Raw genomic sequence first — 14,801 nt, forward strand, 5'->3', positions numbered from 1 at the left:
AATAGTAGAATATAATATAAGAGTATAGGAATGGATATTGATGAGATATGAGTCAGATGTTGTTAGAGGATGAGATTAGAATTTAGGGTTCTGTCTTGTGGCTTAGTAGCAGGAGTTCCTTGGTTGTTTCTGTGTTTTTCCTGGGGTGACGACTTCTGGAAAACCATAGATACTATCGTCGGAACGTGTTTCTGAGTGGTAGGATTGAATCTTAAATGGGGATTAAGAGTGTTAAGATAAAAGTTTGTAGCGAAATATTTTGTGGATTTGAGTATGCTCGGTGTGTTAGTGAGTTATGATAATAGAGTTCTAAAACAGTTTTATTATCTTTGCAAGATGGATCCAGGGAGTAGTAGTACACGGGCTGGAGGTGATGATGCAGGGCCTTCAGTATGGGTGGAGGAGACCCAGATGTTGTACTACGTAGCGTTATTCAGCAGGTGATGTCAAAGATGGCTAGCAGTCCGGGAGGGAAAAATTGCACGATTGAGCAGTTCACATGGATGAGACCTTCATCATTTTCTAGAGAAGCTAACCCACTTGTGGCTGAAAACTGGGTCCAGGACATAGAGGAGATGATGGCAGTTATTCCATGTACAGACGAGTAGAAAGTTTTATTTGTGACATTCAAGCTGATTGGGGAGGCAAAGTGCTGGTGGAAATCAGCAAGATTATTGGAGAAGCAGAGAATGAACTCTATGGCGGTGACATGGAGCGGCTTTAGGGAAATTTTCTCTAAGAGATATTATCCTATTACTGTTAGGAGTGCGAAGGTGGTAAAGTTTTTGCATCTGATGCAGGGATCATTGATAGTGCAACAGTATGAGGTGAAATTTATTGAGCTGTCTCGGTTTGCTTCGTATTTGGGACCAGATGAGGAGAGGAAAGTGAGGAAGTTTAAGGAGGGTCTGACGCATATTCTATTTGAGCAGGTTATAAGCTTTCAAGTTTAGAAATTTGCAGAGGTAGTAGATAGAGTGGCTGTGATTGATGGTGGTCTTCGGAGAGGCACCGTAGCACAGAGTTAGGGGAAGACCACGCCTTCAGATGTTCAAGCAGGGTCTAGCCGAGGGCCTTGGAGGAGGTAGGACAATAGAGGTGGACGGAGATAGGTAGTGAAAGATCAGGCTATACAGGGCGATCAGATGCCCCCTCCTTGTCCTATATGCTACAGGAGACACCCGGGAGAATGTCGGGTTAGGGAGGTGATATGTTATCTGTATTATCATCCTATGCATATAGCGAGGGATGCCGTGCACCGCCAGTTTCTGTGCCAGCTTATAAACCACACTAAGGAGGTCATCAGGCACATCGAGGTAGACAATAGAGGAATATTGCCCCAGCTCGAGTCTACGCACTGACACTGGGGGATGTAGAGGCAGTAGGAGATGTTGTGACAAGTACAGTTTCAATTCTGTCATTTACAATTACTGCTTTATTTGATTTAGGGGCGACTCATTCCTTTATCACCCGAGAGTTTGTTAAATTTTATGAGTTAGAAACACAGTAGTTGGGTGTCAGTTTGTTAATGGCTACGCCAATAGGGGCTGTGGGGATAGGTGATAGAGTACTTAGTAGCTGTCCGATATGCATTCAGGCGAGGATTTTATTAGCTGGTCTGGTGATCTTGGACATGCATGAGTTTGAGATGATATTGGGTATGGATTGACTAGCTGCTTACTATGCTAGTATAAATTGTCATCAAAGGGAGGTAGTATTCAGACCTCCAGGGGGACAAGAGTACAGGTTTGTGGGGTCTTGTGTGCATACCCCACCACAGTTGTTATCCGCCATTCAAGTGAGGTGGTTGCTGCTTGATGGTTGTCAGGGTTTTGTGGCTTGTGTAAAGGAGATATCATAAAGGGAGTTGAGATTAGAGGATATCCCAGTAGTGCGAGATTTTCCTGATGTTTTCCCCGAGGATTTTTCGGGACTACCTCTTGATTGTGAGGTAGAGTTTTCTATTGATCTAGTGTCGGGGATAGCGCTGATTTCAAAAGTGTCGTATAGAATGGCACTGGCAGAATTAAAGGAATTAAAAGATTAGTTACAGGAATTGTTAAACAGGGGATTTATTCAGCCTAGCGTGTCGCATTAGGGAGCGCCGATATTATTTGTGAAAAATAAAGATGAGTTGATGAGAATGTGCATCGACTAAAGAGAAATTAATAAAGTGACTAGTAAGAATAAGTATCTGCTTCCCTGCATTGATGATTTTTTTGATCAACTACAGGGAACACATGTTTTCTCGAAGATAGATTTATGGTCTAGGTATCATCAGGTAAAAGTCAGAGCAGAGGATGTTTCAAAGACGACATTTAAGACTCAGTATGGCCATTACGAATTCTTGGTGATGCTGTTTAGATTGACAAATGCTCTTATAGTGTTTATGGAGTTGATGAACAGGGCCTTTCACCAACATTTAGATTAGTTAGTGGTAGTGTTTATCAATAACATATTGGCGTATTCAAAGAGCCTAGAGGAGCACGAGGAATATCTGAGGATAGTACTTCAAGTACTGAGGGAAAGAAACTTATTTGCGAAATTCAAGAAGTGCGAGTTCTAGTTAGAGCAGGTTACCTTCCTTGGACATGTGATCTCCAGGGGTGGTATCTCAGTAGACCCGAGTAAGATTGATGTGGTAGTAGATTGGGTGTGATCAAAGAATTTGTAGGAAATCAGACGTTTCTTGGGATTGGCTGGATACTACCGTAGGTTTGTTGATGGTTTTTCTAAATTGTTAGGTCCTTTAGCTAGATTGACCAGGAAAGGGGTGAAATTTGAGTAGTCTAACGAATGTGAGCAGAGCTTCTAGGAGTTGAAGCAATGACTCATCACTACACTAGTGTTGATGATTCCTTCAGGTGAAGAGGGTTTCGTGATTTACAGTGATGCGTCGCATAAAGGGCTCGACTGTGTTTTGATGCAGCAGGGGAGAGTGATAACTTATGCCTCACGACAGTTGAAGAAATATGAAAAGAATTACCCTACCCATGATCTGGAGTTAGTAGCAGTGGTATATGCATTAAAAAATTTGGAGACATTATCTTTATGGGGGTAGGTGTGAGATTTTTATTAATCACAAGAGTTTGAAATACATTTTCACGTAGAAAGAATTGAACATGAAGTAGAGAAGATGGTTGGAGTTGATAAAAGATTACGACTGCACCATCAGTTACCACTCGAGAAAGGCTAATGTGGTGGCTGATGCCTTGAACCATAAATCAGTGGGGGCATCAATATCGGTAGTGGTGATACAACATCTGATTTAGATGGATCTGGAGAGACTGGGGATAGAACTCGCAGAGGGTGATCATTAGATATTTATTGTAATGACTCGAAGAATAAGGGTATTTAAATAATAAAGAGGGATAGAAATGGAAACAATAATAGAAGGAGGAAGCCGACTTCGTTGACGAAATTGCACTTTGGGATGTAATGACCCAAGAGAATTTATCAGGTCCTCATTGACAAACACATGAGATTTGTTGATGAGGGTACAAGAGGGCCTCATCGATGAAGACAAGTTTCGCTGACGAGAAGATACCGAGAGAAGATTTTTTGGAAGTCTGAAATTCGTCGACGAGGGTGCAGGTTCATCGACGAACTTTCTACAGGACTCATCGATGAGGTGACATGTCTCATCGACGAATCTGGCTCTATAAACAGTTGAAACTTGGATTTTTATGTAGACAATTCATAGAAATTCACTCTCCCTCTCTTTCTCTCTCCTATGGCTCCACCTCCATCTTTCTTCGATTTCGGCCCCGTCGTTCACCAGATCGACAATCTGAGGCCACCACAATGCTCATAGGGAAGTTCTCCCTAAGTCTTCTGAAGTGGATCGTCGGTGGGACAAAGTTAGATTTCATCCCAGATTTAGGGTAATACCTTTTTGTTGAAATTTGACTTTTCAGCAGTTATAGGAAATGCTGTAGACGTAGAAATAGTGATATTTTATTTTGGGATATATGGTTTTTAGAGTGTTGAGTGGAGAACCTTGCGGGTGTAGGACCCGTCACACTAGAAGGATTTTAGCATAAATCAGGCAGGGGAAATATGCTATGCTAGGCGATTCTAGTATGTTTTAGTATAAATTATGTGTTTTTACCTGATTATTATTCACAGCAGAACTTTATACAGTTTATCCATTATGTATAATATGTTTTAAATTACTGTGTGGCTTGAGAATATAGATATAGTACAGAGACATGCTTTACAGTATTTTTCAGAACTATGTTTTACAGATTATACAGACAGTGAATATATTTTATAGTAATTATAGAATACCATGATTATACAGTTGATACAAATACAGTTTACAGTACCATGACATACAATTTTACAGTTCATTTCAGAAATACAGTTGATACATATACAGTTTATCACAGTGTCATGATTTATACAGTTATTACAGAATCATGGTTAAACAGATAGTTGTATATAGAAATGTATTATATAGTATTGGACCCTGATGGACCATACAGATACAGTTTACAGAGCACGATACTGTTGCTACATATAGTATAGAGTGCAACCACCTATTCAGATAATAAGTGGTATGAAAGTCAATCGTATAGAGGCCACGAGTGGATAGGCTCCCCATCAGATATGGGTTGAGGAGGGCTGATTAGACTGATGGAGTATAATGGTTTATCCTGGTCGGCCAGCTAGGGTAGATCCCGCCTATGGGCCGCATAACCCTGTTATGAGGGGTTAAATCATGACAAACAGTTATCCACAGGGAAGTTTTCAACTATTAGATGTATATACAATTTTATAGTAAGGGTGGGGGTACTTATGTATAGTAGAAGTATTATGAATGGAAAACTTATAAAAACAGATGTGTTAAGAAACATGGGTACAGGTGGTGGTTGTATATGTTTTTTGTACGTATATTCTCATATTCAGTTATACATGATTATTTAGAAATAGATCTTTAAATTATTGTAACTCATTTGCCACACACTAGCAATAACATATTTCGTCTTACTGAGCGTCGTCTCATCCCATTACTTCAACATTTTTTAGGTGATCCAGGTAGTCGAGTAGATCAGGCTCGTAGATAGAGGGGCCTTAGTACTGCCCTATCAGTAGAGTGAGTATTTTTGAGAGTATTTATGTAGAGCTCTAATCCAGTTGAGGGTATTTTGGGAAACAGTCATGTATGTATATTTTGGGGACACAGTGCAGCTCTCTGCTATTGTACATATTTATATATGGTGGTGGTTATGTGATTTTAGCTTCTTGCTATTTAGGTGGATGGTTAAAAAAAAAAACCAATTAATTTAGCAGGTCGTTACACATTTCCTCCAGAAGACGACGCAATTTAGGGGTAAGAGGGGAGGGTGGTGGTTTGTGTGGCTTGAGGACCCGACGTAGCAACTCAGCAAGAATGTCTGCCAAAGGCAGAGCCTCACAATCATACAACATGGTCGGCCTAATCGTATGGAACAAGGCTAGATGAGTGGGCATGTCCTTTGTAAGCCTTGGGGTGACATTCGAGGATTGCTCTCCAATGGGTGGCGCAGCAGAACGTGCCGGGGGCAACTGCACATCCTCAAGAGTCACTCTTGGTGTTCTCATCTCATCTGAAACCCTTTCGTGTTCACTCAGTACAACTCGACCCCTGGAAGAAGACTCTCCCCTTAGCGGGTCCTGAACCCTTTGCTACTTGGCAGCGCATCTTGGCGAGTGGCCATGCTTTGAGGCAACCAGAGGCTTCGTTTGTGGAGGCATTGGCTAGTAAAGACGAAACTCTACAATTTATGTTGAAAATAAAATTTTTTTTCAGAAGGGCATACTTAACCATAACATTACAAGAAAATATTTACATCCACTGATTAGAAAAGTTCAACATAAATATAATTTTAAAACTCATTTACTAAACCAAATAAAATCATTACGGATGGCTCAGGTGAGCGCTTCATATATATATATATATATATATATATATATGATTATAATATATTAATTCATAAATAATACGGTAAACATGTAAACTATTTAGGGTGAGTTTGATGCCCCTATTTTGTCTTGTTCTTTTTAAAAGATAAAGGTAGGTCTAACTTTTGGTATAATTTTTTTTAGTGTTTTTAAAAATCAAATTTTACTTTTTTAAAAGTTACAAAATTAAAAATTGAAAAGTAAGACGCTAATTTTTTTCACGAACAAATTATTTTTTCTATTGTTGTCTTTAAATTTTTCTAACACTATACCATGGTCAATGTATTAATTATATTTTCTAAAAGACCATATTCTTTCTAGTTATTATATACTTTTAAACAACTTACAACTTTTTTCATCAAATGCTCAGATCTAACTTTTTCTTTCTAATAGCTCTTTTTTCACAAGGAGACCAAAGATTTTTAAAACGACTTCAATAAACTCACATTTACCAAGAGAAATTGCTGCATTTGACATCTGCCAATGAGGTTTTGCATAAGATTGTAACAATTTGAGTAAATATGAGGTGTAATTCAACAGTATAAACAATTCTGATTGGTATAGCCTAATAATTCTCCCAATAAACCAAAAAAAAAAAAAAGATAAATTATTTAACATGTCTCTAAAGTTTTATTAAATTGTACTTTGTTTCTTAAAATTTAAATTATGATAGATTAACAAAGTTTAACCTTTTGATTTTTGTTAAGTGCTTTTTCATGGATTTTGTTATGGTTGAAATTAAACTATAAAGTTAAAAAATCCTAGGCTCGCCCTCCCCTAGCCCAAAAACACCAGTTTTTTTTTTTTTTTAGTGGTACATGGTTTTATTTTGGAAAAACTTTAACGGAATTTTGGCAGCATGCCATCTATAAATTAGACATTTCCTAAAAAATTCCTACACTAAAACTTGTTAGATTCAAGCAAACAAATCACAATAATACACATCATGCAGATACCGGTGAGTTTGAACATGTGAGAACCTAAATCCACAACCAGCATTGAATTCACAATGTACTGCATCAGCCATGCAATTGACGTTCAACACAAGCATGTATTTTAGTAGTTCAATTTACCATTCATATAACATAATACTATCCATAAAAAATATTTAGTCATTCGACATTTCAATTTAAATTTTCAAAAGATTTCAAGTTCACACAGTTATCAATAAAACTTACCTTTGCTTCTTATTTGTTAAATGGATGGGTTGAAAATGTCGTAATTCAATATAATTTAACCAAAAACAACATATCCGAATTTCAAGTTCAAAATTTGAAGTTTAGTATTGGTTTTATTTCTTAATTGTGTATTTTTGGGCATTTTTTATGATGTAGGAACATGGGGTTGGAATCGTGCCCATACAGACTGGGCATTCTAAAGAAAGTAAATTCTGGGGACAATTCACAATATAAATAAGTTTGTATTCTCAAACTGTCCAGGAAAGACGAAACCCTAAGATTTATGTTGAAAACAAAATTTTTTTCAGAGGAGTATACTTAACAATAATATTATGAGAAAATATTTACCCATTTACTCTAGAATTTCTCTAGTGTTTATTGTCTTCGAGTCTATACGATCTTTGGTGTGTTCTCAAGTTTGAATATTGATAATTTAGTTGAGCATTAGTCATTATACAACTACAATTAATTTAGACATAAGACGTCCAATAAAATGTTGTGACTAACATCTCAAATTTCAATTTTACTTAAAATTTCAAAAGTTTAAAAGATTATACTTCTCACAATAATCTTTATTTTCAATGGAAAAAAGGATTTGTTAAGATGACAATATATTCTCAAAAAATACAAACACTACTCCAACATCACAAAAATAATATATAACACTTCGTCACACACACATTATTAAATTATCAACATTCAAACTTGAACACACACACACACACACACACACACACACACACACACACATTGTCACACACACAGATATATATAAAAGTAGACTATTAGTGGCCAATAGATTTTGTCACTAATAATTGAAAAATCTTACTAATATATTGATATCATCATTAGAGCAAGAAAATCTATGTTTAGTAACGAAAGTTTTAGTGATAAACTAGAAACCGTCTCTAATAATGCATTATTAGTGATAGATGTAATTTTCGCCACTAAAAGTACATTATTAGTGATGATTTTTAGTTTGCTATTAATACTTTAATAACATTTTTTGTAGTGATAAATGGAGGATGGGCCTTTTGGGTTCTTTTAGCGTGAAATTTAAGTTTGAACATGATGGTATAACTACTATTCAGAAGGTATGAAATACAACTTGCATACTAGAGTTTTAATTTTCTAGAAGTTTTTTATCAAATTGATAACTGCATCTTTTAAGCTTATCCATTATAGAGTCCCATTATGAATAATAAACATTTTAAGACTAGAATTTAATTATGAAGCATGGTTTGAAAAAATGAATCAACAAACAAATCTTGAATCTAGTTACAGTAATTCTGGTGATGAATATGATCACACCTGGGGCACTTTTGTAATACCTATTTGTAGCATACTAATTTGTATGCGTGTTCTTGTGCCATACTTTTTGTTATTTTAAACAAGAAAAAGAAAAAGAAGTTGTCTCCATCAATTTCGAAGAGGCAGGCAGCGGTACGCCAATGGATTTTAGTTTTAACCCTACTGATTAGAACAAACTTGTAAAACCCACCCTCAAATTATTATTAAAGGGGCAAACATGTCATTTGAAGGACGCTAATCCTGGACATCATGCCAGGAATTGAGACACAAACCATACTCATTGAACACATTATTACAACTCTAATATCCCACCTCAGTTCAGGTCAAAAATCATTTCATCTCCTCAGTTGACAGACTAGAGAATTCATATGGATAAATGGATATTGCATATATACAAATCATATGCACAAATATTTTTTTGCACACACATACACACATGCACATTGCCACACACTGTCACACACACACACACACACACACACACATGCACACACACCGTCACACACACACACACACACACACACACACACACACACAACCGTACGCACACACGCGCGCGCACACACACACACACACACACACACACACATATAGTCCTTTGTAGAAGAAGAAGAAGAAGAGGAGGAGGAGGAAGAAGTGTTACCTAAGAGCAGCGGAGGTGGTGGTGGCAGGAGGGGAAGATAGTGGAAACGTACGAGCGACAACGCGACGACTCGGTGGGCGGTGGCTCGAGACTTAGCGGCGGGAGGACGAGTGAAGAGCAAGAGTGACAAGGAGGGAGGAGCAGGCTGAGAGGAGGAGGGAGGAGATGGCAGGAAAGAGGGAGGAGCATACCGAGAGGGAGGAGGGAGGATGAGCGAGGAGCAGGAGGGAGAAGGAGGGAGGAGCAAGCAGGAGAGGAAGGAGGGAATTTGGGGGGAGTTTGGGAAAATATGTAGGGGTTAAGGGATTTAGGGTTTTGGTATTAGTGACGGTTTCAAAACCGTCACTAATATTCTTCAATAAATTATTTCTATTTTTTTAAAAGAAAAGAAGTATTAGTGACGGTTCCCAAATCTGTCACTAATAAGGGGCTAATAGTGACGAATCAACAAATTCATCACTAATATTGTGAAATAAATTTTTTAAAATTTTTTTCAATAAAATAAGTATTAGTGATGACTCCCAAATCTATCACTAATAAGGGGATAATAGTGACGAATCTTCAAATTCGTCACTAATATTGTGAAATAAGTTTTTTTTTTTTTATTTCTTTTAAATTAAAGAAGTATTAGTGACAGTTCCCAAATCCTTCACTAATAAGGGACTAATAGTGACGAATCTACAAATTCGTCACTCTAATATTATGAAATAAATTTTTTTTTTATTTTTTAATAAAAGAAGTATTAGTGATGACTCTCAAATCTGTCACTAATAAGGGATTAATAGTGATGAATTTGAAAATTCATCACTAATATTGTGAAATAATTTTTTAAATTTTTTTAAAATAATAATAATGACGGTTATTTATTCGTTACTAATAAGTGTCTTTTAGTGACGAATTTAATTCGTCACTAATACAGAAGAAATCGTTGCTAATATTTTCCCAAAATAATTTCTGGATGCAAAATATTTTCCAGCGATATTTTTCGGTTTTTAGTGACAAAACTAGTAGTGACGGTTTCAAATCCATCACTAATAGTGCCGTATCAGTGATAGTTGCTAAAACAGTCACTAATACTTACTTTTAGTGATGAAATTGAATCCGTCACTAATAGTTTCGTTACTAAAAACTAATTTTTTTGCAGTGCCTCTCTGATACCAATTTGTAGTGCAAATCAATGTGTAACAGAAACAAACAATCTCACAATGCAACACTTAACAATGAAATATATGTAAAACACAATCATGTAGATTATAATGAAAGCAATAAAACAATGACATGAAAAATTACATGCTTCAACAATGCCTGCATCCACAGGAGCAAACGATAATGATTTTTCACTATCTTGTATCCAAAGATACTGAGTTACATCATACAATATGTATATATAACTTTCTCGGAGGTTTTTTCTCCAAAACCCAACCATTCCAACTTCCCAATTCAAAATTTGAAAACCAATGCTGAGTAACTGAGCCAAACCATCTACAGTTTCAAACATACCGTCAACGGTTTGAAGCTGAGACCAAATAGTCAATGTAACAGCACAAAAAACAATCGACTTTTTCACTGCACTTGACAAAACCATCGATAGTTTCCTCCTACAAGTCAACATTCATGTCTTATACCATGTTTTCTCTTTGTACATGCATTCCACTCAAAATATGAGCCACATATTATAATAGAGGCAAATCCTCCACGGATTGAAACACGAGTATTTGAGTAACTCTCTAATACCTTTGTATGTCTAGGGGTTAGTATAAATATAATGTTGTAATGCTAATTTTGATTAATAGTTAATTTCAGCTGCTGCTTGCTCTCGTGGACGTAGGTATTCTGCCAAACCACGTTAAATTTTTGTGCTGGTTATTGTTTTTATTATCTGGGTGTGTGTTTTCATATTATTCATCGTGATTGATGTACTGCACCATTAGTTCCGCATTTTATGGCACAACAGTAGGGACATGTTAACTAAAGAGATATTTTCATCTTACTTGATTTCTCTACTTTTAATGATATTATTTTTTTTCAAATAAAAAAAGAAAAAAAAAAACTAAAGAGATATTTTTCTAGGGTTTGCCGTAGAACATACTCCTCTGCTTGTTCCAATGACCCTAGGGTTTGAGACCGGGTGAATACTATAACCGTGTTGATATAGCGTGGGGTACCCCATTATGTCATGGGGAGAGTGCATTCCCCTGAGTTGTGAGCCCAACTTAATTCTGTATGCATGTGTGTCTTCTCCATTTGTCGTCCACACTTTATCATCAGCAGCGCTCTCATTTCGTTTGGTTCTCATTCTTCCAAGTCTCAGCCAGTGCCCATCCTTATCTCTCTCTCTCTCTCTGAAATCTCAGAAGCAGAGAACATGACTAATGTCATCATGACGTGAGTACATATAGGCTGAGGAAAGTAAATCAAACTAAAGCATGTATGTCAACTTTAATTATATCCCCTCTAAGATGCTGCCACGTACTTGCCGCATGCATGGAGTCAGAGCTAGCGTACGGTATTTGCAGTAGCTAGCGTCCATTGCCATTAGTCATGTTCTCTGCTTCTGAGATTTCAGAGAGAGAGAGAGAGAGAGAGAGATAAGGGTGGGCACTGGCTGAGACTTGGAAGAATGAGAACCAAACGAAATGAGAGTGCTGCTGATGATAAAGTGTGGACGATAAATGGAGAAGACACACATGTATACAGAATTCTCTGATGGCCAAATTAACGTCTCCATCCTCCTTCACCTTCCCTCTTATTTATCTAATCATCCCTCTCTAAGCTGCCTTCTAATCAAATACCCTTCCTCGCCCACTCCTCTCTCTCTCTCTCTCTCTGAAGCCAAGTTCTGCCTTTGCCTCTTCAAAGTAAGTGGGCACGTTTCATTGTTTTTTGACATTTCATTTTATAACTCTGACAATTATAATCATGTTAAAAGTATGAAGTCATAAATACATAGCTAAGATTGAAAATGGGCCAAAGAAAATATATATAAAAAAATACTAGTTATATAAGTTTATGTCTACCTGCATTGTCATACATATGTAATTAATCTCATTCTTCTTGCAGTTTTTCTATTTAGGCTTTACTACTAATTTTAAGTATTGACAATATGAAGTAGTGATATGCACGCATGTACAAAAGCTTCAACGGGTGGATATTGTATAATAGAGTAAATAATAGTCTAATAACTCATTGGAGGCTCTTAATAAGGTTAGGGATATGATAAAATACATGCATATGACTATCTTATACTAATAATATATAATCATAATTAGTTTGTACGTGGATTTTTTTAAATAGGTAGTTCATATGAGCGTACAAGTACTTCATATATCGAACTGGTCCAATAAAGTTATTACAACCTGCCTTGATATAGCAATACTTTCATCAAATTCAATGTATTCAATTATTGTGTCAAGTTCATTGAGTATTCTAAAATAAGTTCGATGGAATTTGTCCTTTTTGTCCAGGTGGTTTACGTCCCAATACAATGAATGGGCACAAGTAATCAGCTTGATGCACGTATTGTCATCTTTATTGTTAGTGACATGATCTAAGATTCAACCACTTATTTTATAGGCCTCATACATTTGATTGGTAAAAAAAGTCAAGGAACAGTATGAGGAGGATGCTTGGGGGGGGGGGATTGCTGGATCATACAAGAAAATGATTAATTTTGATCATGAGTGGATTGAACGAAAAAAGATGGTGCAGAATGAATAACTAGCATAATTCCATGACTTGAACCTTACTAGGTGCAAATAACTCTCTAGGGCTGAGTTTATATATATATTTATTTATTTATGTGGGGTTCTCTTTGATTTGGTGTTATAAGATGTATTTAGAGTAATTTCACCTGCTTACTATTTTATAGGTTGCATTAAGTAGAGGTTGATTGATGAAGACTTTGGAACATATAAGTGTTAGAGAAGTCTTGGGCCCTCAAACCTAATAAGATTATGTTTGGTTTGTAGAATACCTATTTCAATGATTACATTGGCAATGATCATACAAGAAAATGATTAATTTTGATCATGAGTGGATTGAACGAAAAAACGATGGTGCAGAATGAATAACTAGCATAATTCCATGACTTGAACCTTACTAGGTGCAAATAACTCTCTAGGGCTGAGTTTATATATATATATATATATATATATATATATATATATATATATATATATATTTATGTGGGGTTCTCTTTGATTTGGTGTTATAAGATGTATTTAGAGTAATTTCACCTGCTTACTATTTTGTAGGTTGCATTAAGTAGAGGTTGATTGATGAAGACTTAGGAACATATAAGTGTTAGAGAAGTCTTGGGCCCTCAAACCTAATAAGATTATGTTTGGTTTGTAGAATACCTATTTCAATGATTACATTGGCAATGATTTTTTTTTTTCACTACATATTAAATATAATAAAATAATTTTTTACATGAATAATTTTATCTTAAATTTATTACATTTTTATATGATTTTTATTATTTTCTCATTTTAGCTTGTCTTATTTCTAAAAAAATAATTTAATATTGGACAAAAAAGATACTTTTTAAAAACAAAAAAGAAGGACGACACCTCCATTTATTTATTGATAAACCCTCACTTTTAGTGAAAGAATACCGTAGTTACAAGACAATCAATGGGAAAAACAAAAGACAAAATTTAAAAAGACTTCTCGAAAAACAACAACAACCACTCAAAACAGAAAAAAAAAAAAAAAAAAAAAAACACTTACTTCTTCAAAAATTTAATAAAAAGATAGAAACATCTCCTAAAATTTAAAAATTATCACAACATGTCTAAAAGTTCAATAAAAAAAAAAAATACAAATTTCATCTCAAGACTTGTCTTTTATAAAATATAAGATTAGATTTATGTACCCTTCACAATTTTTTTTTTTAAAATTTTTAAAATATTTAATTTTTATAAAAAATAAATAATTTTTTACCAAACTTTAAGAAATATCATCATCTTTTTGAGCTTAAATATTTCATATAAACAATATTACGTAGGGTGTCCTATTTGATGTAAGCGAGGCATGGACAAGCATTTCCCTGATCCCTAAGCGCCCATCCATTAATGAACATGCATATGCTCGATACCATCTGTTGAGGTAACTAGCTGCTGAATAAATCAAATCCATTAATGAACATGCATATACCCCCTAAAATGTTGCCACGTACACTGCCGACATGGATTCAGAGCGTAAGATATTTAGCAGTAGGGTCCAGCTTCATTAGTCATGTGCTCTGCTTTTGAAATTTTAGAGAGAGAGAGAGAGAGAGAGAGAGACTTGGAAAAATGAGAACCAAATGAAATGGGTGAGTAGCAGAGGAGAAGTGTGGAAGATATACAAACGGAGAATATGCATGCATTGATAGAAACGGAAATCGATATAAAACTCCCATCAGTGATCAAATCTGCACCGTCCCTTGCTTAAAAAAGAGAGACACAAACTATGTCAGCATGCAGACTTAATTTTCTGATAGCCTATGCAGCCACGTGTTCTTCTCTTTCAACATACACACACACACACACACACACACACACACACATATATATATATATATATATATAAAACCTCTCCATCCATGTCCTTCCTCACCTTCCCTTATCTACTTAATCAACACAACAATGATTGTGTTTAATTAATTCTCCCCTAAAATATCCCCTCTCCTTCCTTCTAAAACATCCCTCTCTCTCTCTCTCTCTCTCTCAAGCCAGCTT

At 35.8% G+C, this 14,801-nt stretch overlaps 1 protein-coding gene across 1 annotated transcript; it reads left to right on the forward strand.

Annotated features, from left to right (window-relative positions):
* The first annotated feature begins 392 nt into the window (after nt 1-392).
* Nucleotides 393-953, forward strand: LOC131153675 (uncharacterized). The gene is made up of 2 exons (XM_058106126.1): nt 393-594; nt 667-953. Exons 1-2 carry the CDS (start codon nt 393-395, stop codon nt 951-953), a joined length of 489 nt encoding a protein of 162 aa, XP_057962109.1.
* Nucleotides 954-14,801: the final 13,848 nt, after the last annotated feature.

The sequence above is a fragment of the Malania oleifera genome, chromosome 4 (genome assembly GCF_029873635.1).
Source record: "Malania oleifera isolate guangnan ecotype guangnan chromosome 4, ASM2987363v1, whole genome shotgun sequence".
Classification (NCBI taxonomy): domain Eukaryota; kingdom Viridiplantae; phylum Streptophyta; class Magnoliopsida; order Santalales; family Ximeniaceae; genus Malania; species Malania oleifera.